General features: G+C 36.2%; 1 protein-coding gene across 1 annotated transcript in view; it reads left to right on the top strand.

Annotated features, from left to right (window-relative positions):
* Window positions 1–22,647, top strand: part of ITGA1 (integrin, alpha 1) — a 166,007-nt gene extending 143,360 nt beyond the window's left edge. The window contains exons 24-29 of the mRNA XM_011939342.1: window positions 3,125–3,238; window positions 5,334–5,435; window positions 5,584–5,688; window positions 10,868–10,960; window positions 13,255–13,371; window positions 18,597–22,647. Coding sequence (XP_011794732.1) covers window positions 3,125–3,238; window positions 5,334–5,435; window positions 5,584–5,688; window positions 10,868–10,960; window positions 13,255–13,371; window positions 18,597–18,641 — 576 coding nt within the window. The 3' untranslated portion in view covers window positions 18,642–22,647. The remainder of the gene's footprint in view (window positions 1–3,124; window positions 3,239–5,333; window positions 5,436–5,583; window positions 5,689–10,867; window positions 10,961–13,254; window positions 13,372–18,596) is intronic.
* The last annotated feature ends 3,234 nt before the right edge of the window (window positions 22,648–25,881 follow it).

The raw sequence follows: 25,881 nt of genomic DNA on the forward strand, positions 1-25,881 counted from the left end.
GCTTTCTATTATGTTTATTTTTCCTTTTAAATCCTTCATAACAAACTCTTCCTAACCACTATAGCAAACAATCATGGAATTTTATTTTACGTAATGGCTAGTTACTGACACAGACTCAAGGTAAAATTACTCAAGGAAAAAAGAGAACACAATTCAAATAATGGATTTAAATATGTATTCAAAAATTTGAGATAATGCAACAAAATTATAAATGAAAATAGCCTAAATCCTTTTGGGAATTGCCAACCCCAAAAAAATGTTCTCTCACAAAATATAAATAAACACATACTCCCAAGATTAATTCAATTTTTTTAAATTTGTATTCTTTGTTAGAATTCCTAACAAAGATATACCCTGGAAATTAGCATAAATGCCAATCACTCTACTGGATTCTAGGATAGATTTTTGGAATTCAGGCTATCAGATTTCTCCAGACCCATTCACTTTCCCTGAACTAGAAAATTCAGCAAAAAAAGAAAGAAAACAAAAAGACTTTGTTGTAGATCTTTATATATTGTAACTTATTGGGTCCAGATTTGAAATAGGTACTCTCTCTTATCAAAGTGTTGATATGAATTACATTGCTAGGAATATTCCTGATCACAAAACTTTGTGTATATCTCTGATTATTTTGCTGAAGTAAATTCTAGAATTGGAATAACGGAGTTTTTTAAAAGAACTTTTCTTAAGGTGAAACCCAGTAAGTTTACTGCTAGGAATTTTCCCTAGGAAATTTTTGGTGATAGAAACAAAGATTTCAGGGATATTCTTAACAATATTATTTGTAATAGTTTAAAAACTAATTATATGGGCACAATCTAAACACTTAACACAATGAAATTACTTAAATAAATTATCATATATTTAGTGAAGAGATTATCATATATTCAATGGAGAGACTTTATGTAATTTTTTTTCTTTTTTTTTTTATACTTTAAGTCCTAGGGTACATGTGCACAAGGTGCAGGTTTGTTACATATGTATACATGTGCCATGTTGGTGTGCTGCACCCATTAACTCGTCATTTACATTAGGTATATCTCCTAATGCTATCCCTCCCCCTTCCCCCCTCCCCACAATAGACCCTAGTGTGTGATGTTCCCCTTCCTGTGTCCAAGTGATCTCATTGTTCAATTCCACCTATGAGTGAGAATATGCGGTGTTTGGTTTTCTGTTCTTGCGATAGTTTGCTGAGAGTGATGGTTTCCAACTGCATCCACGTCCCTACAAAGGACATGAACTCATCCTTTTTTATGGCTGCATAGTATTCCATGGTGTATATGTGCCACATTTTCTTAATCCAGTCTGTCACTGATGGACATTTGGGTTGATTCCAAGTCTTTGCTATTGTGAATAGTGCCGCAATAAACGTACATGTGCATGTGTCTTTATAGCAGCATGACTTATAATCCTTTGGGTATATACCCAGTAATGGAATGGCTGGGTCAAATGGTATTTCTAGTTCTAGATCCTTGAGGAATTGCCACACTGTTTTCCACAATGGTTGAACTAGTTTACAGTCCCACCAACTACTTTATGTAATATTTTAGAAGGCACATTTTGGTGTAAGAAACCATAATGCTGCTATTTACTAGCTTTGTGATCTTAGAAGTTCTTAATTTTCATTCCAACCTTCTTACCTCATAGATAAAACAAAGATAATATTCTGCTTTCTGGAGTTGTTAACAGGGTTAAAGGCAATAATGCGTATAAGAAGATGAGCACAGTGTGTGGCACATAGTCAACAATATTGATATTGTGGTTGTTATGAACAGTCATATTCTCAATAAACTTATACATTTAAAGGAAAATGCCATAGCATAATACATTTTACAGACAGGGTATGAAACTTTGTATTTTATTGTGATACAAATTTTATAAATATGCATATATGTAAATAGTAAAGACAGGTAACATACACTAAAATGTTACCAAGGTAGTTGAAGTGTAGGAAACTTTTATTTTCTGTTTATTTCCAGTATTTTCCAATGTTTCTACAAGGAATATATTTTAATTAAAAAAAATGGTAACTACAGAACACAGGATTTCTGACTGAATATCAGGAAACAGAATTTGACTGGAAATCAGGAAGATAAGAGTTAGGGAGCATGTTTAAAGGTCTAGGCACAGCTGGTCAGGAACCCCCGGAATTCCAGGACTAAAGAATGTATTTAATCTTTACCAACCCAGGAAATTGCTTCAGATCTGAGGAGCTGTCAGTCTGGAAGGCTCAGTTGGGTAGATCACTGGCTTTCCTTGCATCTATCTATGTAGATCAAGGGGTTCCCTACCCAGGTAAAGATGCTGCACAGGGATGCCGTAGGCTTCGGGCCTGCAGATTATGCTTCAGCAGTGGGAAGGGGACCACTGCACCTGGTTGTCCCAGTTCAGTTGCACCTTCTAAGCAGGCAGAGACCTCTGGATAGTGAGTTCAGTTTCCTGTTGAACTTCATCCTGCCCACCTTTCCCTCTGAGCTATACTCACTACTGGTAGCAGAACATGATGCTAAGTAGAAATTCTAGGTTAGTGGATAAAAACGAATGGATACAATTAATCTGACTCTCATAAAACCAGATTATCAATAGCCAGTGGCACGGTAGCCCTAGCTGGGGGTAGAATTGTGAAGGGAAGCAGATGGGAGTCTGGTTTGCCTGTATAGTGGTGGCACATCCCACCTAGCCAGGATTAGAGATGATTTATGGGTTTAGGGAATTATGTCAAACTGGGCAAAGGCACCAAAAATCTAAATTGTTCCATGGTCCTCCCTTCTTTCCAATTTCAAAAAGATTGGTATGTTAAAAAAAGAATGAGCATGAACATAATAACAGATAAAAACTTCCAATTCTGTTTTTCTATTAATCCTAGTCTATTAAGAGAATGGGGGATGGAGGAACAATATGATTATAGCTGATATATACAGCTACTGATCGTTAAGTGTCCGTATTTTCTTGCTAGCTGAATTATGCCAATTCTCTGTATAGCACCGTAAAGGATCTACATTCATTTGGGGATTCAAAATATTACACAAGTTACTTCATCAGCTAGAAAACAAAGTCCTACATAAGACAGAAAGAATTCTGTTAAAAGAGGAAGAAAGATTACATTTCCATTTTTTTCTTGTAGATTAGAAAAAGTGGATCTTTTCCAATGCCAGAACTTAAGCTGTCAATTTCATTCCCCAACATGACATCAGATGGTTATCCTGTGCTGTACTCAACTGGATTGTCATCTTCTGATGTAAGTCATCTGTGCCTTGGAATTATGTCATTACTGTTATCTTTTCCACTTTATGTTTAAGCCTTTTGTTCGGCATGATACTTGTAATAAAGAGTTTTACCGAAGTAACATGGAGAGGTATTGAGATAATTAAAAGCAAATACTAATAGATGTATTATTCCCTAGGACTGCTGTAACAAATTATCACAAATCAAGTGACTTAACACAACACAAATTTATCCTTTCACAGTTCTGGAGTCCAGAAGTCCAAAATCAAGGTGTTGACAGTGTTAATTCCCTCTGAAGGCTCAAGAGAGACTCTTTTTCATGCTGTTTTCTTAGCTTCTGGTGACAGCTGGCAACCCTAGGCATGCCTTGGCTTGCAGCAGCATAACTCCTATCTCTGCCTCTGTCTTCGCATGGCCTTCTCTGTGTTTCTGTGTGTTCTCCTTCTCTCTTTGGGTTTCTGCACACTCATCATTAGATTTAGGGTCCACCCTAAATCCAGTGATCTCATCTGGAGATCCTTAATATAATTATATCTGCAAAGACCCTATTTCCAAGTAAAGTCACATTTACTAGTTCTAGGAGGATTTAGGCATATCTTTGGGGACCACTGTTCAATCCACTAGAGCAGATTTTAGATAATTCATTGTTATGAAATGTTTGTTACCCTTTTCCTTGGTTTGTGGTAATCAAACAACTCTATAAAGTGACTTCTTAATTGTACCTAAGCATGCACAGCTGCAAACAAAATAGTAGAATTGTATTTACTCATATCCCAAATAATAGCAATATTACACCCCCTTTATATTTTTAGCATTGATGAGACTATATGATAGTTCATTATGGTTTAGTGTCTAAAACAAAAAAATCACCGTAAGTATTGAATTAATGTGTGCATGATTTCAGAATTTGAAAATCTGTCTTTTCATGCATTTTTAAAAGTATTCTCAGAAATCAAGAAATAGCAACAGTGCTAATTGGCTTGTGACCACTTAAATGTTTTCCTAAGGGTAAAGAAAAAATAAGCCTCTGGAATTTCCCTCTAATCCAAAAAGGCAGGTTTGTGAAAATCTAGAAGAGAAAAAAAAAAAAATTGTACTTTTCATACTGCTTAGGAAACTTTAATCTTATTAACTCTTATCAAGGGTATAGAGAGTAGTGGGGAAGCAAAAGGTTTACTAGGTGAAGTCTAGAACCAGCTGTCTTATAAACATAGCATTTAAACATAATATGTTAACATCTATCGGGTTGTCTGCTTATGTCCTCTGTGTAGACTGAGTGTCTTATCCTTGGTGTGTAGGGAATCAAAAGTATTATTGGATGAATAGTAAGTACAGATGAAGGTCCCTCTCTTTTCAATTGTTTCATGAGCCATAATATTGAACAAGTATTGTTGTTGTTTTTGTTTCCTTCTTTTTTTTTTTTTTTTTAAATTTTGAGACAGAGTCTCTCTCTGTCACCCAGCCTGGAGTGCAGTGGCACGATCTTAGCTCACTGCAACCTCCGCCTCCCATGTCCAAATGATTCTCCTGCCTCAGCCTCCCAAGTAGCTGGGACTACAGGTGCTCACCACCACACCCAACTAATTTTTGTGTTTTAGCAGAGATGGGGTTTCACCATGTTGACCAGGCTGGTCTCGAACTCCTGACCTCAGGCAATCCGCCCGCCTCAGCCTCTCAAAGTGCTAGGATTACAGATGTGAGCCACCGTGTCTGGCAGTTGTTTTTGATTTTATCAGTAGAATTTTAAATGTTTTTCTCTCTCTGTAGTATAGAATTCATAAGCTTATCTTTGATTAAAGTAATAAATTAATGAATGTATTAATCATGTAATAGTAACTTCTATTAGCATTCTTTCTTTTCCATAACAACCTCACTAGTGTCCATTACAATTCAAGAGTAGCATGGTAACAATACATATTATCTTGGGGTGGATATATATATACGTATGACTGGTGCACAACAACCTTTTCCATACTGCACACTTACAAAGATGGATCTTTAATATATGGCAACGGCTGTCATTCACAGATTCTTCACACTACTGTTGCAAGTCATTTTTTCCTCTGATATCTGGCATTGTCTAGTAAATGTAATATTTTCATTTCTAGAATGCAAACTGCAGACCCCATATCTTTGAGGATCCTTTCAGTATAGACTCTGGAAAGAAAATGACTACATCAACTGACCATCTCAAACAAGGCACAATTCTGGTAAATTAAGACAAGTGCTATTTTTACCTTTTGCTTTCCAAATGAATAAAATTGATATCAATCTAGAAAAACCATCTGAAGTATTTAAATATAGTATATTTGATAAAATGGCAAGAACACTGATATGTATCTCTGGACATTTAAACAGGACTGCAATCCATGTAAATTTGCTACCATCACATGTAATCTCACTCCTTCTGACATGAGCCAAGTGAATGTTTCACTTATCTTGTGGAAACCAACTTTTATAAAAGTAAGTAACTACATTGTTCTATGCACTGATTGAATATTATCAATACATATTCATTTACCACTTAGAATATGCAAGGCACTATGCTGCTGTTGGAAAGACTGTGAGACTGGAAGTCTAAGAGGATGTGACCAAGCCCCAGCTCTACTTAACCAGCTATGTGTGCCTCATCTTCCCTGTCTGTTAAGAACTAAGATATCACCAAGGTCCCTTCTGGAGAGATACACTTTTTTCAATCTCTCCTATCCTTTTTCTTTGTACCTTAAGACATAAATACCTTTCCAGTACCAAAGCTTGCACTTATCTTAATAATTTGGAACTCAATTAATGTGCAGAGTATAATAAAGTGGCAACCTTTGACCCCAGGAACAAGGGAAAGAGCTAACACATACCATAGACTTACTGTGTTTTATCAGACTTTTATTATGTATGTAATTTTATAATATATAGGTATATATGAAGACATTTTTAACCCCTTATAAAGCCAAATCTGTCTGACAATAACCTACTTTAAAACTTTTTATTGTATTTTGTATTATTTGTTTCTCAAGAAGTATTTAGTTGAACATATGGCATTGCCATTTTTGAATTTGATCATAGTAAGTTGCTATTTTTATGTCATTAACTGTTAATATTGGCAATTTCATTTTTTAAATTTCAACTTTAATTTTAGATACAGGGAGTATACACGCATGGGTTTGTTACATGGATATATTTATAGGATATTGAGGTTTAGGGTACAGATTCCATCGCTCAAGTAGTGGATATAATACCTAGTAGGTAGTTTTGTCAGCTCCCTCAAGTAGTCCACAGTGTCTACTATTCCCATCTTTATGTCCATGAGTACCCAAGGCCTAACTCTCACTTTATGTAAGAACATGTGGTATTTGGTTTTCTGTTCCTGTGGAATTTGCTTAGGATTATGGCCTCCATCTGCATGTATCCTGCTTCAAAGGACATGATTTTGTTCTTTTTTATGGCTGTGCAGTGTTCCATGGTGTATATGTACATATTTTCTTTATCCAGGCCACTGTTGATGGGCACTTATGTTGATTCCATGTCTTTGCTGTTGTGAATAGCACTGCAATGAAGATATGACTGCCTGTGTCTTTTTGGTAAACAGTTTCTTTTGGGTATATACACCCAGTAATGCGATTGCTGGGTTGAATGGTAGTTCTGTTTTAAGTTGTTTGAGAAATCTCCAAACTGCTTTCCACTGGTTGAACTATTTTACATCCCTACCAACAGTGTATAAGCTTTTCCTTTTCTCCACTGCCTCCCCATTTTCTGTTATTTTTTGACTTCTTAATAATAGCCATTCTGACTGGAATGAGATGGTACCCCATTTTGACTTTGATTTGCATTTCTCTAATGATTAGTGATAATGAGAGTTTTTTCATATGTTTGTTGGCCACCCGTGTGTCATCTTTTGAGGAGTCTATTCATGCCCTTTGCCCATTATTTAATGTGGTTATTTGTTCTTTGCTTGCTGATTTGTTCAAGTTTCTTATTCTGGATATTAGACCTTTGTCAGATGCATAGTTTTCAAATATTTTCTCCCATTCTGTAGGTTTTCTGTTTACTCTATTGATAGTGTACTTTGTTGTGCAGAAGCTCTTTAGTTTAATTACATCCCACTTATCCATTTTTGTTTTTGTTGCAATTGCTTTTAGAGACTCAGCCAAAAATTATTTGCCAAGACCAATGTCAGGGAGGGTATTTCCTAGGTTTTCTTATAATATTTTTTATAGTTTAAGGTCTTATATTTAAATATTTAATTTATCTTGGTTAGTGTTTGTATATGGGGAAAGTTAGGGGTCCAGTTTCATTCTTCTGCATATGGCTAGCCAGTTATCCCAACACCATTTATTGACTAGGTAATCCTTTCCCCATTGCTTGCTTTTGTTGGCTTTATCAAAGATCAGATGGCTGTAGGTATGTGGCTTTATTTCTGAATTCTCTATTCTGTTCCACTGGCTCACGTGGCTTTTCTGTACCAGTATCACACTGTTTGGATTACTGTAGCCTTATAGTAGGGTTCGAAGTCAGGCAGTGTGATGGGTCTGGCTTTGTTCTTTTTACTTACGATTACTTTGGCTACTTGAGCTCTTTTTTTAGATTCATATGAATTACAGAATATTTTTTCTAATTCTGTGATACTTTGAGAGCAATAATGTTAAATCTATAAATTGTTTTGGGCAGTATGGCCATTTAATGATATTAAATGAAAAGCTTTTTCTTTTATTTGTCTCATCTCTGATTTCTTTCAGCAGTGTTTTGTAGGTCGCCTTTTAGAGATCTTTCACCTCCTTGGTTAGCTGTATTCCTGGATATTTCAGTGCTTTTTTGTAGTTTCTGTAAATGGAGTTGTTCTTTATTTGACTCTCAGCTTGAACATTATTGGTGTATAGAAATGCTACTAATTTTTGTACACTTATTTGATATTCTGAAACTCTACTAAAGTCATTTGTGAATTCTAGGAGTTTTTTGGCAGAGTCTTAAGGGTTTTCTAGGTGTAGGACCATATTACAAGTGAAAAAAGATAGCTTCACTTCTTCTATTCCTATTCTGATGTCTTTATTTCTTTGTCTTGCCTTACTGCTCTGGCTAGGACTTAGAGTACTAGGTTGAATAGGACTGGTAAGAGCGGGCATCCTTGTCTTATTGGGGATATTGTCTAGGATTAGTTACAGATGACTCTTATTATTTGGAAGTATGTTCCTTTGATGCCTGTCTCTACCTACTCCCTGGGAAAATCCACCTGCCAGCTCTGTTGAAAGGTTTTATCATGAAGTGGTATTGGATTTTATCAGAAGCTTTTTCTGCATCTATTGAGATGATCATATGGTTTGTGCATTTAGTCCTGTTTATGGGGTGAATCACATTTATTGATTTTCATGTGTTGAACTAGCCTTACATCCCAGGAAAAAAATCTACTTGATCATGATGTGTTAACTTTTTGATGTGCTGCTGGATTCAGTTTGCCAGTATTTTGTTAAAAATGTGTTTCTGTTCTTCAGGGATATTAGCCTGATGTTTTCTTTTTATGTTTTTGTGTCTGCTAGATTTTGGTATCAAGAGGATGCTGGCTTCATAGAATGAGTTTGGGAGGAGCCTCTCCTCTCCAATTTTTTGGAATAGTTTCAATTTGGTACCAGCTTCTCTTTGTACATCTGTTAGAATTCAGCTGTGACTTTATCTGGCCCAGGGCTTTTCTTGGTTAATATGTTTTTTTAATTACTGACTCAATTTCAGAAATTGTTAGTGGTCTGTTCAGATTTTCGTGTTCTTTCTGCTTCAATCTTGGGAGGCTGCATGTTTCCAGGAATTTACCTATTTTTGTTTTCCATTTGCATGGTAGATTGTTCTCCATCCGCTTACTTTGAGCCTGTGAGTGTTGTTACTTGTGAGATGAGTTGAAGACAGCATGCAGTTGGGCCTTGTCTTTTTATCCATCTTTCTACTCTATGTATTTTACGGGGGTGTTTAACCCTTTTACATTCAGGGTTAATATTGATATATGAGATTTTGATGCTGTCATTGGAGGACTGATGTTCTTTAACTATGGTGTAAGTTGAGTGTGGTCATTTGGGTTTGTTTTTGGATGCTTTCAGAGGACCAAGGCTCTGCACAGGATCTTTATTCGTGGGTGAATGCTCACAGGAGTGTTTATTAACAAAATAATTTTTGATGTTGTTGTTTGAGCAGTGATCCAGTAGAGGGCACTAAAGGGTAATGGGCAGTAGATAGGCTCTTAACTCAGTCTTGCCACTCATGTATTTGCTCATTGTTGCAGGTGTGCTCTGCATTGGGTGGGGAGAGGCCTCCTCCGATCACTGGCACTGTACCCATGCTTCTTTTGTTAGGTGTTCTGGGCCACAGGCTCCCTCGGGCAGAGGCTATGGCAGGGAGATAGGTGACACCTTTTCCGAACCAGCCCTGTGGAGGGAGTCATGCCCTGTCCCAGTGCTGGCCCACAAATCCATGTGTGTTACCTGTCTCAGTGGTCTGAGATGGGGGCTGCTCCCCCATTGAGTGCCAGCCATAGATCTCAGCTTGGTACTTCTGAGCTGGACATACCATCTCTGGGTCTCCAGGACACCCTGCAACTCAGAGTCAAACTCTGGTTGCTGTGGAGGATCCAAAGTGCTCCCAGGTCACAGGGAAAGTACTCAGGTGGGGCACAGCACCCAGGCTGGGCAGCAGAGACTGCTCTGTGTACATGCTCGTGTGGGGCAGTTAGGCAGGGACTCTAGGAGGGTCTGGCAGAAGGCAGAGGCTGAAGAACAGACATGCCCTAGTCCCATGGGGAAAGCCTGCTCTCTCCTGGCTTCTGGTCACCTGGGGCTAGAGCCTCGCTGAAGGAAATGGGGAGTCCGAGGGGATGATCACCTATGTCTGTGCTCTGCTCACAAAAGCTCCTGGGCTCCACGCTAGCTGAAGCTCTGTCTCTACCTCCTCCCTGGGAAAATCCACCTGCCAGCTCACTCATCCATTGGAGATGCTGGGTACCCTGTAGCTTAGATCCCAGATGCCTGTGGCGAGAGTGAGCTGTCCCTCAGTCCCCTCCCTCACCCCTTCTCCAGGAGCCATTTGGAGCCAGGAAGTAGTCCAAGCATTCAGGTACCCTACGCAGGGTCCCCAGCTTCTCCCTCTTCAGCCTTAGCATCTGTGTTGCCTCTCCACACACTCTCAGTGTTTTCTCCCTAGAAATCAGATCTGCTCAAATTATACTGTCTACTTGTTACTTTGGGATCTCTTAGTGGGAGAGATGGCTGTGTCTGGTTAGCCATCTTGTCCCCCCAGATCATCAATTTCATTTTTAATCCTAAATAAGTGCCTAGATAAACTTAATCACCAGAATGTAGCTGTTACATGTCTTGCTACATTAAAGGTAGGCAGTTTGAGGTTTGTTTTTTCTAATGATAAATCAATAGAAAATATTTAAAAAAATTTTTTTCATTCCATAACCAGGATCTAAGTAAGGATTTTCAGTGGCAAACGAAGGAGAATGAGTGCGCAGTTATTATTTGATACTACCAGTTCCATTTGGAAGTTAACAAAATTGGAATTTTTAATCTCTCAGAAAAATCTTAGCTTTTGTAAATGTCCTACTCAAACATGACTAGCTGTCATTTTGATGAGCATAATATATTAAGAACAAATCCTATTTGCTTTTCAGTCATATTTTTCCAGCTTAAATCTTACTATAAGGGGAGAACTTCGGAGTGAAAATAAATCACTGGTTTTAAGTAGCAGCAATCAAAAAAGAGAGGTAAGTGCAACAATGAGTTTTGAAAACATTATGCATTTCACTCTGAATTTTGCGACATAATGTTTTATAATTGTTGATAGTCCCTTAAGCAGTGACTTGTATTGCTCTCAGTAAGTGACAGACACTATTTGCTTCAAATTATACTTCATTAGCTTCAAGTGTGATTTTAGTCTTATTCTTCCTTGTAAGAAACTGAGAAAATCATGATATTTACAATTCACATGCCATGTTTGACTTTATCACTTATAACTATCACGGTGAATGGATGTTTTTACTTTCACTTTGATAACAAATGATGCAGTTGTAATTTTCCTCCTTAAAAGCTGACATTATAAAATGCAGCTGACATCTGAAGAGCAGCCTCAAAAAACAACTTCTTTATAAAAAGTGCCTTTATACTGTACAGGAAAACATGTACATTTTTTAAAATTTTCTTTCAAATTTCATTGAGAAATTTGAAACAAAAATGAGATGGTATTTCCTAATACAAATTCGGACTTGAGTCCTTAGTAAAAATAGAAAGGTTTGAGTTTTTCACTCGTGTCCTTTTTTATAAATTAATAAACCAAGGTGACAGAGTAAGACCCCATCTCTAAAAAAATAAAATAAAATAAGTACTTGTTACATGTGCAGGCACTTCAGCATGATCTCCCGCCTTCTCATGGGAGACTTTAAATGTCCCATGTGGATAAACAGCACCATGTAAATCATGAAATTCAATTTGGAAGCTCCCTAATTTTCAGATGTTCTTTTCAAATTTGTTGTTTTCAAATTATTCCAATATCAATGACTTCTGATAAGTATACACTTTTCAAGAAAAAGTAAAATACATGCATATAATGTTTACTTATGTCATAAAGAGCATTTAGCATAAGCAATGCAAAATGCAAAGTTGTTCCTTACATGGAATAGCCAACATTTCACTAAAACCTAAAAAGTTTGAGTATGGTTTATATTGGAAAAGTGATTTTGATTCCTAAATATATGTGTTAAAATTTTATAATTGGTTTTATTTCCCCTATATATTAGTTAAACATTCCCCTGGAAATATTTGTTCTGCATTCATCCTAAAGGAAAAATGTATCTATATTGATAAAATTACTAAAAGTGATCATTTTGTAATTGTGTGATCTGAGGAAAGTCACTGATCTTATCTAGATTCCAGTTTCCATGTCTGTAAGTTCAGGGAATTGTTTTGCATGTGTTTAAAGTCTGCCTTGCTGGGCATAGTGGCTCATGTCTGTCTTCCCAGCCTATTCGGGGAACTGAGATGGGAGGATGACTTTAGCCCAGGAGTTTGAGATCAGCCTGGGCAAAATAGTGAAACCCTGTCTGTGTTTTGTTTTGTTTTGTTTTGTATTGTTTTGTTTTAAGAAACTGTCATAATGGTCTGATGCTGTGTATGTCTACATTCTTGCCAGCTCTGTCACCTACCTGGAGTGATTTACTCTCTCCCTGTTGGTTTCTTTTTCTCCCTAATCTTCCCTCTGGGTAAAGAAATTGAGGTGTTACTGTTAAAGACAAGTACAGGGCTCAAACTATTACTAGCCATTGATATCTACCCTAAATTAACTTTTTTCAAATATCCCAGGGATGGGACACAGAGCAGATAGGTTTCATTGAGGTTTGAGTGCCACCTTGAGAGAGCTTGAGTAGCTGGAACACTAAAAGCGGTCCATTTTACAGATTTGCTTCAGTTAAAACCTGATTTATGGATGTGGACTCAGTGATAAGTCAAGTAAAAGAGACATTGTGGTATAATGAAGAGCACACTGGGAGTGAATATATATGCAAATATTCACTTATCCATACACTTGAGATTTTTGCATTATACTTTCAATTTATAAACAAAAAATGAAGCATGCTAGAAATAAAATAAGGAGACTTTCTCAGGTTTTTATGACAACAAACTGTGACATTCCAACCTAAATTAATGCTGTTGTGATAACACAGTAGTCTACTAATTAATTTTTAACACACGTAATACTTTGGTTCTCCCTGAGTTAAACAGAAATTCACGCCTCCCCTTGAGCATTCCAATTCATTGACATTTAACTCTTTATGTATAAATTTCTGAAGGATAAGATTATAAATACCTTTTGGTAATAATAAATTTGACATGGTTAGAGATTTAGACTAGATGAAGGGCGTTTTCTAATGTAAACTTAATGTTTTCTCTGTATATAGTAATGAGATTAATGCACTGGTAGAGAGTTGTAGCCTGCAAGAACTCAGTGTTCCAGGAGTTCTAATAGATGTTTATCATGTTAACAATCTTGTTTAATAATTTTCAGCTTGCTATTCAAATATCCAAAGATGGGCTACCGGGCAGAGTGCCATTATGGGTCATCCTGCTGAGTGCTTTTGCTGGATTATTGCTGTTAATGCTGCTCATTTTAGCACTGTGGAAGGTAAACACCAAAATTCCTTTGACTCTCTATTTCAATCATCAACAGCAAACTGGAGAAATAAGCTATGATCTATTCAGACTATGTAATATAGTATTATCACAGCAATGAAACAAATGTTGAAATGATGACTAAGAGAAAGAAAAAAGAAAAATGTGTATTTCAAACACTGCATACAACTTGAACCAATTTTTGCAAAGAAAAAAAACTTATTTGGGGTTATAAATATTCAAAAATCACAAAAGTATCTTTCTAGAGTTAAGATAATAAGGGACTTTCATATTTCTGTAACAATTAAAATTTTATAAGTATGTATTTATTTTATAAATAGGGAACAATGAAAACTGTCTTTTATAGAAAAAGAAAAATGAATTCCTATGCCAATTGAAAGATATATAAGCAGTAGATTCATGGTTAACATAAGCCTTGTTTTAATCACACATCTCTATGTGTCTTAAATATCAAATAATTCTTTAATGTTTAAATAGACATGGCACATTTTATGTAATAAATTGTGTGCCTGAGTGGAGGGTGTGGGATCAGCTGATGTAGGGGAGGTCTTTAAGTTTCACAGACTCCTATTTCAAATTCTATGGTAAAAGTCAGTAACCACTTATTTTGTGTCAAGTAACTCTGGATATTTATGTAGATATTTTGCTTAGGCTGAAATAGACATGATTTTTAAAACTCTTAGAAGCTGTATAATTTTCACATTAAGCAGAACTGAAATGACAGCTTTTGGGATAAGTTGAATAGAGAATAACATCCCATACAAAGTTGAACGTTTTTTCAATTAAATATCAAATAGGTATTTATTCTAGCATAATATCCCCCTATATTTTACCTATTATTTTGTTAAATAGTTAACTTATTTTAAAAATATAGATTGTGGCTACATATTAATTATTCTATTACCTGAGCAACATAATTATTTAATCAAATAGTTTAAACAGCAAGTTTCTCTCCCACTGAAATACCAACCGTTCCTATCCTTTCTTACTCTCCTATGACTCACTTCCTCTTTTGAGGGGCTTAGTCTTAGAGGAGACGGCAAACAAAGCCAGATGTAGGTAAGTGGCATTTAATTCAGTAAATAGAATCCACGGCTTTTCTCTAGCAAAGTTCCCCAAACAAAATTCTCCACTATATCCACGTCCAGCTCTTCCTTCTGCTTTATAAGGGATCAGTGTTCTCTGTGTAATACCTAGCTTTGCCACAGTGTGGTACCCAAGGCCTGGCTTATTTGTGTCAAGGTTATACTTGAAATATAGGAAGTGGTTTCTTCATTTATATGCACCTCTAACAGAGAGTGTTACTGTTGATTTTTTTCGGCATAGTCTTCTATTCTGAGCACTTCACTTACCTGTATAGTTTTAGGACACCACTGACAGGAGAAGAGGAAAACCAGAGCTGATATTTGAATAGGTTATTTCTGGCCTTGTACCTCTGTTTCAGACAAACAAACAGGAAATTTCAGTTGCCTATTTTTCAGTCAGTAGTCTGAAAAAGCATAAATGTAAAAATAAGCGCATTATTTCATCCAGATAATGATGTGTTGATACATTCTGACAGCTTCTTAGGTTATTATTATTATTATTGTAGGCCCAAAAGAAGGTCATTTGACAAACTTTGGGCTGTCTTACCCAGTAGAAATAGTTCAACCACTTCACTGGGAGGCCCAGCAATCGGAACTGTGATTCCAAAGCAGAAGGGAAGAAACTAGCTCTTACTGAATGCTTACTATGTGCAGGGAACTGTTTTAAACACTTCTGCTTTAAGCATTCCCACTTAATACTCATATCAACCTTATGAGGTCTTACAAACCTCCTCTTGTAAATGAGGAACATAAAATTTAAGTATATTTCCCAAAGACACATAGTGAGATTCAGAGTAAGGATCTGAATTCTGTGCCAAAACCACTGACTATTACCACTCCGTGTTCTCTCTTGCTTCCATTCCCTCTGGTGTCCTTGCAACAATCTTTTCGACCAAGTATTTTAACTACGTTTTACACCTGAGGACATTAAAGCAAAGGGAAGTAAAGTGACTCTCCCACGATTACTTGCTAGTAAATGACTGGATTCAAGGAATGATCTACAGAGCTCTTTCTTTTTCCAATATATCCTACTGCTGCAGGCTATAGAACAGAGCTCTTTACTCTGGAGCTCCAGGAGTTGGGTTTTGTTCAAGAGGGTCATGAACTCTCTGAAACACATAATACTGTCTTTGGTTTTGGAATGAGGGTCCCTAGTTGGATTCAGACTTTCAGTAGTTCCATTATATCAAGAAGGCTAATCCTACTTCCCCTTATTTTAAAGTTCAGTTGGAAGCTCCCTAAAGCATGAATTCAGTTGTAGTAGGCTCAGAAGAGCTACTCTTATCCCAGACATCTTTTTTATACTAACTAGATCTGGATCAGACATCTCAGGACCGTCCCTTCTTCCTTCCTCTCCTGAATCCCACCACTTTGGAGGTTCATTGGACTCCAAAGTCTGAATCTCTGTGTGAGAGACAGGCCAAAAATTTCTCTTAGAGCAGAGATTCAGTTTCAAAAGACACAGTCTTTCTATCTTTGTCTTCATCGTACACATGACAAAAATTAAAGCTTGACAAAGTGTTAGTAGCTGCTTAGTACACTTCATGATTGATGGGAGGAATCTTGTAGGGGACGTAGGTTTAAATAGGTGGAGAAACTTGTCCTGAAATATGGTACTACATGCTGGGGGAGATGCCCAGCCAGGCCAACATATCCAATAAAGTACAATGACTTCAGCCCATGAGGAACCATGAGAGATTCAGAACGTTCCTCTCTCCTAACTTGACGTCATAATGATGCCTGAAGTTCCTCAACTGATGATTTATTTATTAATCCTAAAGGTTTATTCTTCATCCAATATACATGTTCTGGGGGGTGTGGATGGGGACTGGTACCTCAGCACTTTTTAGTCTTTTATACATTAGTGTGAATTTGTTTATTCAGCAATTATTCCATGTTATATTCATTAAGCACCTACTTTTTTGACAGAGATCATTTCATCAGACCCTTTGCCATAGGGTTTTGAACAAGGGATCATGAAACAAACACACGAAGAAAAAAAGGAAAGCCAGCACTACAAAGAAAGTGTTGGGGCTGAAAGCAAACTGTTTGTTTCAGATTTGGGCTAGGATTGGCCCAGTCCACCTTGAAGCTATAAACTATATTCTTCTAATCTCCACTCTTCGTCACTCAACTTCTCTTAAAAACCCATGTTAATTGGTTGGGTGGAATGCTTAGATAACGGAAGTTATTTTAAAATAGAACATTTAATGTGTAGAAGCCAAAGAGTGTTGTAAAAAAGCAAAAAGACCTGTGAGAGATCAGAAGTAAAGCAGAGCGAAAAGGAGAAAAAGTCTTAGAATCCATCACCTGCTTTTGTGAAGCCTTGTGTGTTTATTTTTGACTCAGGACATGCAGGCACCAGTTGAGAAGCCTAATGATTTGTGAATCTGGAACTTTAACAGTTGGCTCATATAAAAAAGCCTGAGACATGTAGGAGAGCTGGCATTTGGGGAAGACAAACTTATTGTTTTCATGTGTATTTGTTCTGGTACCACCTTTTGTTCATCTACCACCACCTAGATGATGGCATAATAGAAGACATAAGCCCTGAATAAAAATTTTCCAACCTAAAAGTGCATATTTTTGAGGGTTTATCCCCTCTCAGCCCTCAGTTGCTTAATAATTATTTTATAAATACATCGTTCCCTGGCATAATTTGCCATAATTTTGTGATTAAAATGATATAGAGGTACCACACTTTCAAAGAATTAACTCCTTGCCTTTGCTCGATCTATTATAGCCCTCTCTCAAATTTAAAAAATATGTACAAATTTGAAAAAACACTTATCTATGACCCTTAATTTTCTTTTTTTAAAAATAAGCATTTTAGTTTAGATAATTGCAAAGATCCCTTCTATCCCCCATACTTAGTTTTGTTATTCTATAGAATGGTAAACAATTGCAGCACTTATAACATTTTATGATGCCCCAAATTGCAAAGCGTACTGAAATATGTCTCACCATTCACCACAATGTGAAATTTTTCTTATGGCCAACGACTTCATTTTTTATTTCCAAATGACATAGTGTATTTCAAGAGGCTTTTTATATCAAATCTATATAAGCAGACGTCCTGATGCATTTAAAGTTAATACAGACAACTCAGAAATCTCCCTAACGCCCTAGCCATAATATACCTGTCAGATTCGCTACCATCTCTAATGACCTCAACTTACGGTCATCGATCATTTGATGGAAATTTCTCTGCCACATCCCTGAAAAAAAAAAAAAAAAAAGATGATGGCAAATTTGAGACAATGCTAGTGTATTTCAAGAGGCTTTTTATATCAAATCTATATAAGCAGACGTCCTGATGCATTTAAAGTTAATACAGACAACTCAGAAATCTCCCTAACGCCCTAGCCATAATATACCTGTCAGATTCGCTACCATCTCTAATGACCTCAACTTACGGTCATCGATCACTTGATGGAAATTTCTCTGCCACATCCCTGAAAAAAAAAAAAAAAAAAGATGATGGCAAATTTGAGACAATGCTAGCTAATTTCAGTTTGTTTGTCGCCCAAAATATTTTCCCAGAAACTTTTAATTAGTTCAATATGTATACTATATTTTACTAGGAGTCATGATATATTTAACCAATGAAAATGTTAAAAGTGAAACAGCGGCCTGGCAAGGCGGCTCATGCCTGTAATCCCAGCACTTTGGGAGGCCGAGGCGGGCAGATCACGAGGTCAAGAGACAGAGACCATCCTGGCCAACATGGTGAAACCCCGTCTCTACTGACAATACAAAAATTAGCTGGGCATGGTGGCACATGCCTGTAGTCCCAGCTACTCAGAAGGCTGAGGCAAGAGAATCACTTGAATCCGGGAGGCGGAGCTTGCAGTGGGCAGAGATCACCCCACTGAACTCCAGCCTGGCGACAGAGTGAGATTCTCTCAAAAGAAAAAAAAGGAAAAAAAAAAAAAAAGAAACAGCAATTTAATAAATGTCATTTTTTGACATTGAATATTAATAGGTCAATGAGAAAATGTCTTAATTATATTATAAGTTGTGTGTCCAGCATTGCCAGTATATTATTATTTTTAATTCTATCCAAAAGGATTAATATTTATTACCTAAATTAAAATAGTTAATTGTGTTATGTTTTGTGCTTTCTCAACAGATTGGATTCTTCAAAAGACCACTGAAAAAGAAAATGGAGAAATGAAATATTTTACAAAAGAAAATAATAACAATTATTCAATAATCTATCCTCAGGTTTGCCTCAAATATGTGACAAGAAATGTATAATTCATGACACAGTCATATAACTATGTAATCCATCAGGGATTCATTATTTGGAAAATGACAAGTCATGCATTATCCAAAAACAATACCAAAAAGACATAATTTATAAAATGATAAAAAAAATTTTACATAATTACTCATTTTTGTTGAGTAAGCAAAATTACAAAGTGTTTTTAAAAAATCCTGTACAAATATGTTTATGTATTAAATCACCATCCAAAATATTTAAGGAATACATAAGAAGATTGTTATGATCATGGAAACATCTATTTTCAAAACAATATAAATTAAGCTTTTCCCCTTGATTCCTGTTGGATATCCATGTTCAGCATGACAGTCAGCACTTGTAAATGCCAAGAAAAGAATTACCTGAAAAAGATCATTTCTCCCGATCCAAATGAGAACTTTTTCCCTTGGTAGAATCCATATACAATATGGACTGAAAATTAAGTCACAAAGAATACATTTAGCATCTTTGTGTTGGATTCTATACCTAAAAAGTTTCCTCCCCGCCCCAAGGTGATTGGAAAGTACTGAAATTGAGCTGAAATTTTATCTAGGATGGAAAATCAGGATAGACTCATTTAAAAACGAATATACTAAATGGGTTAAATTAAGCTTTTACAGAAGATACTTAATTTTGATATTGAGCTCTAAATGCAAAACTCTTTTATACTGAAAAAACACTTAAAGCAGTTTTGTGTGGCATCACAGTGATTTGTCATGAAAAGCCATATATGGGGGACATGCTAAAATGGCTTCTGAATGAAACATGACAGCAGAGAAAGATGCCACTGAAATGCTGGAATTATCTTTACTGAGCAGCTTTTGAATGCTAAGGGTTCCAGTATGTGACCCAAAGAAGGAGTTGTCTCAACTTCTTGGTACATGGTTCATTCAAACCCCCAAGCTGTGAGATCGTGTTTATTTTTAATTTTTTAAAAGGTATTTAATTTCCAACCACATTTCTTATTTTTGTGAAAAGACAGTATTCCATTTCAGTATTACATTTTACCAAGAAGTCACGGCTTTTTAAGTGCAGTGCATCAATATTTAAATAAAATCCCAGAAATGTATTTTAAAGAATTTCAGGTTTGAAAACTCAAACCAACAGAAAGATATCACACCTTTGTATGTGCTTCTTTGTTCTTGAAGTAGTCATTATGGTTCATTGGAATCTACTGTAGCATAAGCTCCTAGGTTGCTCCATTTCTTAGGAAAATAGCAATGAATGAATGTATAGTAGCTGCATGTGTGAACTACTGCTGTAAAGTTTGCTGACATTTCTGCAAAAACTCCATTTCTCCACCTGATTTACCAGAACCTATAACAAGACCAGAACATGTATTTATCCAGAAACTCCTGGGGTCTGTTTTGTTCAAAAATGAGCAAATCCACAAAGAAATTAAATGTTATAAATTTATTTTTTTCAAACTAATTTTCAAAGAATTTAGCTGAAGATTCAGAGTCAGCCTACCTCTTGACTCTCCACATCTGCATCTAAGATCCTGAAGGTCAAAGGGATGTGCCTGTGGGATGCCAAAGTCATCAGTAGCTGGAAGAAAGAATACCTCTTTTTAGAGGTTTCGTGTCCTCTTGCTAGCCTGTCATTATTCGGAAATACGTGCTTTTGGAATTTCCTTCATGTTCGCTATCTCCAGGTTCAGAAATCATACCTTCCACTTGTTCTTTATTTGCACAGTAGAACTCAGGGTTTCTCTTATTCGGAGTTACCATGTTGCACACCCCCAGTGTTCAGCCTGCCCAGAAGCCCTGCTCTGATCTCAGCAAGTTCTTAGTAGTAAAGCTAACGGATCCATTGAAATTCATACTCAGCATTTGTGACTACTAGACAAAGCCCATTTACTGAACCATGAGTGTGCACTTTTAAACTAAATTGTTAACTGAAAGGTAAAAAATATAAATGAGGGCATTTTGAAGTTTTTAGAAAAGAGAGGAAGAGCTGTTGGCCAGATCAGAGATACTTACAAGCCTGGCACAATTTTTAACATAAGTCATTCCTGGTTATTAAGTAAATTATTTCATGAACCAGAAGTCCTGTTTCTCTAATATTAAAATTTGTTAAGGTTTGTGTGTATGTGTGTGTGTGCATGTGCAGACACATGTACACATATAAATTGAATACAAAAATAGCTCGATAACACCAAAAAACAGAGTTTACAGAAAATAAACACAAAAGCTATACCTGCAAGACAAGTTTGATTCATCTACTTTTCATATAGTTTCATTTTTATTAATATTTAGGTTTAACTTATAGTTCTACAATTATTTAAAAAACAAGTTCAGAGCATTAAATTAAAAAAAGTCAACAGATGTTTCAAAATAGCTTTGTACAAATGTTATAAAACATATTTAATAATTAAGAAATATACTGGACTCTATCATTTACTTTTAAAACATTTAATTAGAAAATGATATTTAAGACTATAAACTTATTGGCTAAATTGCCAAAAACTTTCTTTTTCTCTAATTTTGGTATTCTAAATAATTGATTATTGCTCCCATTGCAAACTGAACCATGTATGCACTCTCTTTTCTGACCAAACTACAGTGGTATATTGGTAAATTATTTAACAACACACTGTCCAGGAAGGAAAGGAAGTCTCTGATTTGTATCATTTGCCAATTTCCATGGTCTAAATATTCTCTCTTCATTTTCAAACTACCAAAGTGACCCTAATCAGCTTACAAAATTCTTGGAAATGTATCTGCCAGCTCTTACCAACCAGTGTGAGCTGACTTCAGCACACCACTGAGACAGATTACACAATAGATAGATTAGATGGATAGATAGACAGACAGATAGACAGATAGATAGAGACTGATAGAGAACATATTGTGTCTATATAAATATCCAATGACACACAGTATGATCATATTTTAAATTATGCCAAAAGTACTGATTATATCAAGTCCAGAAGACATAATGCTACACAACACCCATTCTTTAATTTTGATTTCTAAAATTATAACCTTCTTTTGATATTAATAAAATGTTATGAACTTGCAGGAGAAGGAAGGAGTTGAAAGAAGGAAAATACAAAGGGTGATCCACAGGGAAAATCAGACCTACACAGCAGCCACAAAAAAATTGTCTCATTTTCACAAGGAATCCAGAGTCCAGTGAGACACATTACAAAAGATGATACTTTGTAAATATTTTTAACTTCTGTGATCAAATTTCAACTTCATTGGTCCAATGTGTCAAACTATTTTCCTCTGAGCACTAGATTCATGGGCAATTTAATCTCTGAATATTTTCTGTGTCATAAGTGTGCTTGAAAAGAGGCTTGTAGTAAAGAGATATTTTTACAAAATTCGATGCTTCTGCAGCCATAATAATTTTATCTATAAATGCATATATACACATATATACATACACTCACATGTAGATATTTACATATATGGATGTTCTCTTTTCCTTTTATAAAATCAAAGTCTAGGTTCAATTAGAAAATGGAAATATTTACACCAAAAGAAAAAAGTGCCATTGTTGTAATCAACAGAGTAAAGCTGGGGTATAGGAGAGGCTGGGAAAGCCCTGCCCATGTTCTCTCCAAGGCCACAGCTTGCACACTGTGAGTGGTGGCCCCACTGGCTCCATGGAGTGTGCCTTCACACAGGGGAATGTCCTTGTCCAACACGCTACAATCTACTCCATGGGAACTGACTGTCTTGCTTTTCACAAAATTGAGAAACAGGCCCAGAGCCTGTCTCATGTGCCAGGTGCATTCACATTATTGTTCAAATAAAGTGGCTTCTGACAAATCAGTTTTTCAAAATAGCATCCTATATACTCTTCATTTCTTCCAACAACTCTCAGGCCCCCTTTTGCCAGTTTTCTCCCGCAGGGGAGATTTTCAAGAGTACTGGAGAAAAATCTGTTAATAAAGCATTTGCTCTGAGTTCCAGCTTCAGTGACTCAATCATTTATACAGGATTTCAGTGTTTTTTTCTGCAGTGGTGTTCTAAAGGGTTCACACAGTATAATGGAGGAGGGACAAAGCAGAATATACTTCTAAGCTGGAACATCTGTAAGACATTTACAAACTGTTATGGGATATTGTCAGCAACTGCCTGGGGAAGCTAGCAGGATTTAGCTCTTCCATGGCCCTCCAAATGCACCTAACAATCACCAGCCTCACCCATGGAAATCATCTAAAAAATGAAAAGAAGGGCCTTAAAATCCTCAAGTGGATGCTGTATTTATAACTAAAATGTGCAGTTGAATTCTAAATAGCAGGCTTTTAAATGCAAACAGTTTCAAGGTGAGTCCTTCCAATCAGACTGCTGATTCTACACCATTTTCACACAGAATTTCTGAAACCATCACCAGGTGTTAATTCTGTTAACTGCGGTGAAAGGAAACCCAAGGCACATTACAAAAGGCTAAAAGCTGCTGTTTCTAAGTGGAAGCACTGTTGTACAGCACTCTTAGGGAGAATAAGAAAAATAGGGTTAAACTGTAACATTGTAATCTGATGAACAAGTCAGCATCTTTGATCTTCAGATTAAAATTAAATCTTAAATTTAGAAATTCAAAGTAACAGCCTTTAACCATTAACCTAGAAGAAAATGTGAAGTAGCGTCTGGAGTCTCTTAAGCCCCAGCCCTGTTGTCCCTATAGCAGCTGGTACCCAGGAAGTCCAGCTCCTAACTAATGGGAATGGATCCTTTTCCCATTATAAAGGGCCTATGCTCAACCCTTGAACCCACCAACGTTCTTGTGCCCCAGGATCTGCACCTTCCATCAGGCACCCAGGAATGCTTCTCGCTGATATTTTACCATACCAAAAACTATGTAAGGGTGACTCATCACTCCTAACTTTGGACTCCTTGCTTTGAGATCAGTATTTTTTTTCTCTCTCTACTTTACGTATACCAAAAGCTTTCCCCAGTAGCTAATGAATTTAGAACTTTATACAAGACTCCCTAGCATTTTCCTCCTCGCACAGGTTGGAGAATTTCAATGCTATGAGACTGGGCAGTAGGAGCCAGAGCCAATTTGCAGGATCTCTCTTCCTTCTGCCTTCCAGTTGACTTTTCTTCTCAGCAGCACAGTGGGGATGATATGGGGCTTCCTCAGCAAGGTTATTCTCTGCCTTGTGCCCATCGCAGGGTCTTGGGTGGTGGGATGTTATCTTTGTTGGTGAGCAGACACTCAGAGATACTTTAATTATCTGACATACTATGGAAATCTTGGCAGTCAACTAAGGACATGTGACACTCATAACTACGATTACATTTGGCTTTAGCATATTTCAGGTAATAGCTTTATGGGAAAAGACGAAGTATGGAATTGTAGGAACTCTTTTGCAATAGACTGAGATCCAATGTTTAAATCATTTTATTTCAGTTTGATCTACACCCTTAGATTGGGGACAGATTTTTAAAAGCAAATCTTCCAAATGACACCACAATGAAAGCCAACTGTGCTCTTGAAAAATCTCTCTATTGCATTACTTGTCTTCATCCTTGTTTTTTAAGAGGTGGAGAGAGATTAATGGGAAGCAGTGAGCCAACATAATTGTCCCTTTCCTCTACAGAGTAACTGTGCAGAAGGGGGCCACCACACTTAGGACCAGTGCCAGGTGACAATCTTTCTGTCATGCTGCTGCAGCATTTTGCACCTTGAGAGACAGGAAGAAAAATGGGGATGAGGGAGTGGGAGATGATGACTATTTCTCTTTTATGTCTACATCCTTACTCCTCAAAATAAGCCTACTCAGACCCCATGTACCCTGCCCACAATACTAACACATGTACTTTGCATAAATAAATTGTTGATTAAATAAGAGCAAAAGTATATTCTGATGTGTAGATTAACCAAGACTGATTTCGTGGAGTTTAATACACTTTGGATTCAAGTAAAAACAATCACTTAATGCAGCAACATCTCAAACCCTCTTCACTCAAGAACCATTTTATACAAGAGAACTCAACATTTACTGTTTTATTTCTGGTACTGCCTGACATTACTCAGGATGCAACATTCCTTATTAGGAAAAATTGGCCTGTAAGGAGAATGGTATACTGTGTATTACTACTGTAAGACTGTAAAATTGTTAATGAACAGTGTAAAGAATTATATTCATTTGATTAGCAAAAAAAATATTGCATACAAGAACTACTGCCCTGAAACATCCGTCACTCCAGTAAACTGTTCTGCCTGATCTAACATAAAGTTATATTTCATTGCTCATTTTTTATTTGCCTCACTAAAATGAATAACTTAAGGGAATGTGCATTTCTACAAGACATTAATTGGATAAACTCATTAGAAGAAAATGTTTCGATTGCATTCAAGAACAAAGAAGCATAACCTTTGTTGACTGTAGTAATTTATTATATGCTTCATTTAAACCCATTTTGTAAAGAAATCAGGGCAAAGAGCAAAGAGTGAAGGGGGAAAGATGGGTAAGGTAATATCACCAAGAATGATAGCATATTTGGCCTTGTTTATTATGCAAACCAAATGTATTATTTTATTAAGACATTCATTTAAGCTGATATAATTAGAAACAGCTGAGAGAGTAAAAAAGCATTTTGAATGTCCTGTGTATGGCATATCCTGTACACTGATTGAAGGTCAGAGCTTTGGTATTTTTGTATAATTCTATCTTATCTGGTGCATCAGCTGTGTATTTTACGTCAAGGTAAATGAGCATCCTGTCTTATATGTTAAATAAAAAAGATGACTTTTTCAAAGAAGAATGTGATTGCTGTGATTTGTATATATATATATTTTCTTTTTTTCCAAAATTAATATGACTTCTTCTGAAGCTACAACCTTTTTTTTTTATTTTTATTTTTTATTTTTTGACGCTTTGGCAGGTTTTCACTTTAATGTTCAAAAAGGAAAAAGCAAAAAGTAGATTAAGTCTGTCTGTGATGTTTCCTGTACAAGATTTAGCAATGTGATTAGTTTTTTTTTGCAAACTTGAGACAAAAACCACAGGATCTATATTACTATATATCTTCTTCTAATGAGATATTTTAATAATAAATAGTCTTCAGTATAATCATAGATTATACTACATAGGTGAGATTTTAAAAAATCAAGAAATTTAAAAATAGTTATTTTCTTTGTTCAATTTATAGTTTATTATATAAAATTATTTAACATATTAGGGCCAGAA

This window comes from Colobus angolensis, unplaced genomic scaffold, assembly GCF_000951035.1.
Source record: "Colobus angolensis palliatus isolate OR3802 unplaced genomic scaffold, Cang.pa_1.0 Scaffold180, whole genome shotgun sequence".
Lineage (NCBI taxonomy): Eukaryota > Metazoa > Chordata > Mammalia > Primates > Cercopithecidae > Colobus > Colobus angolensis.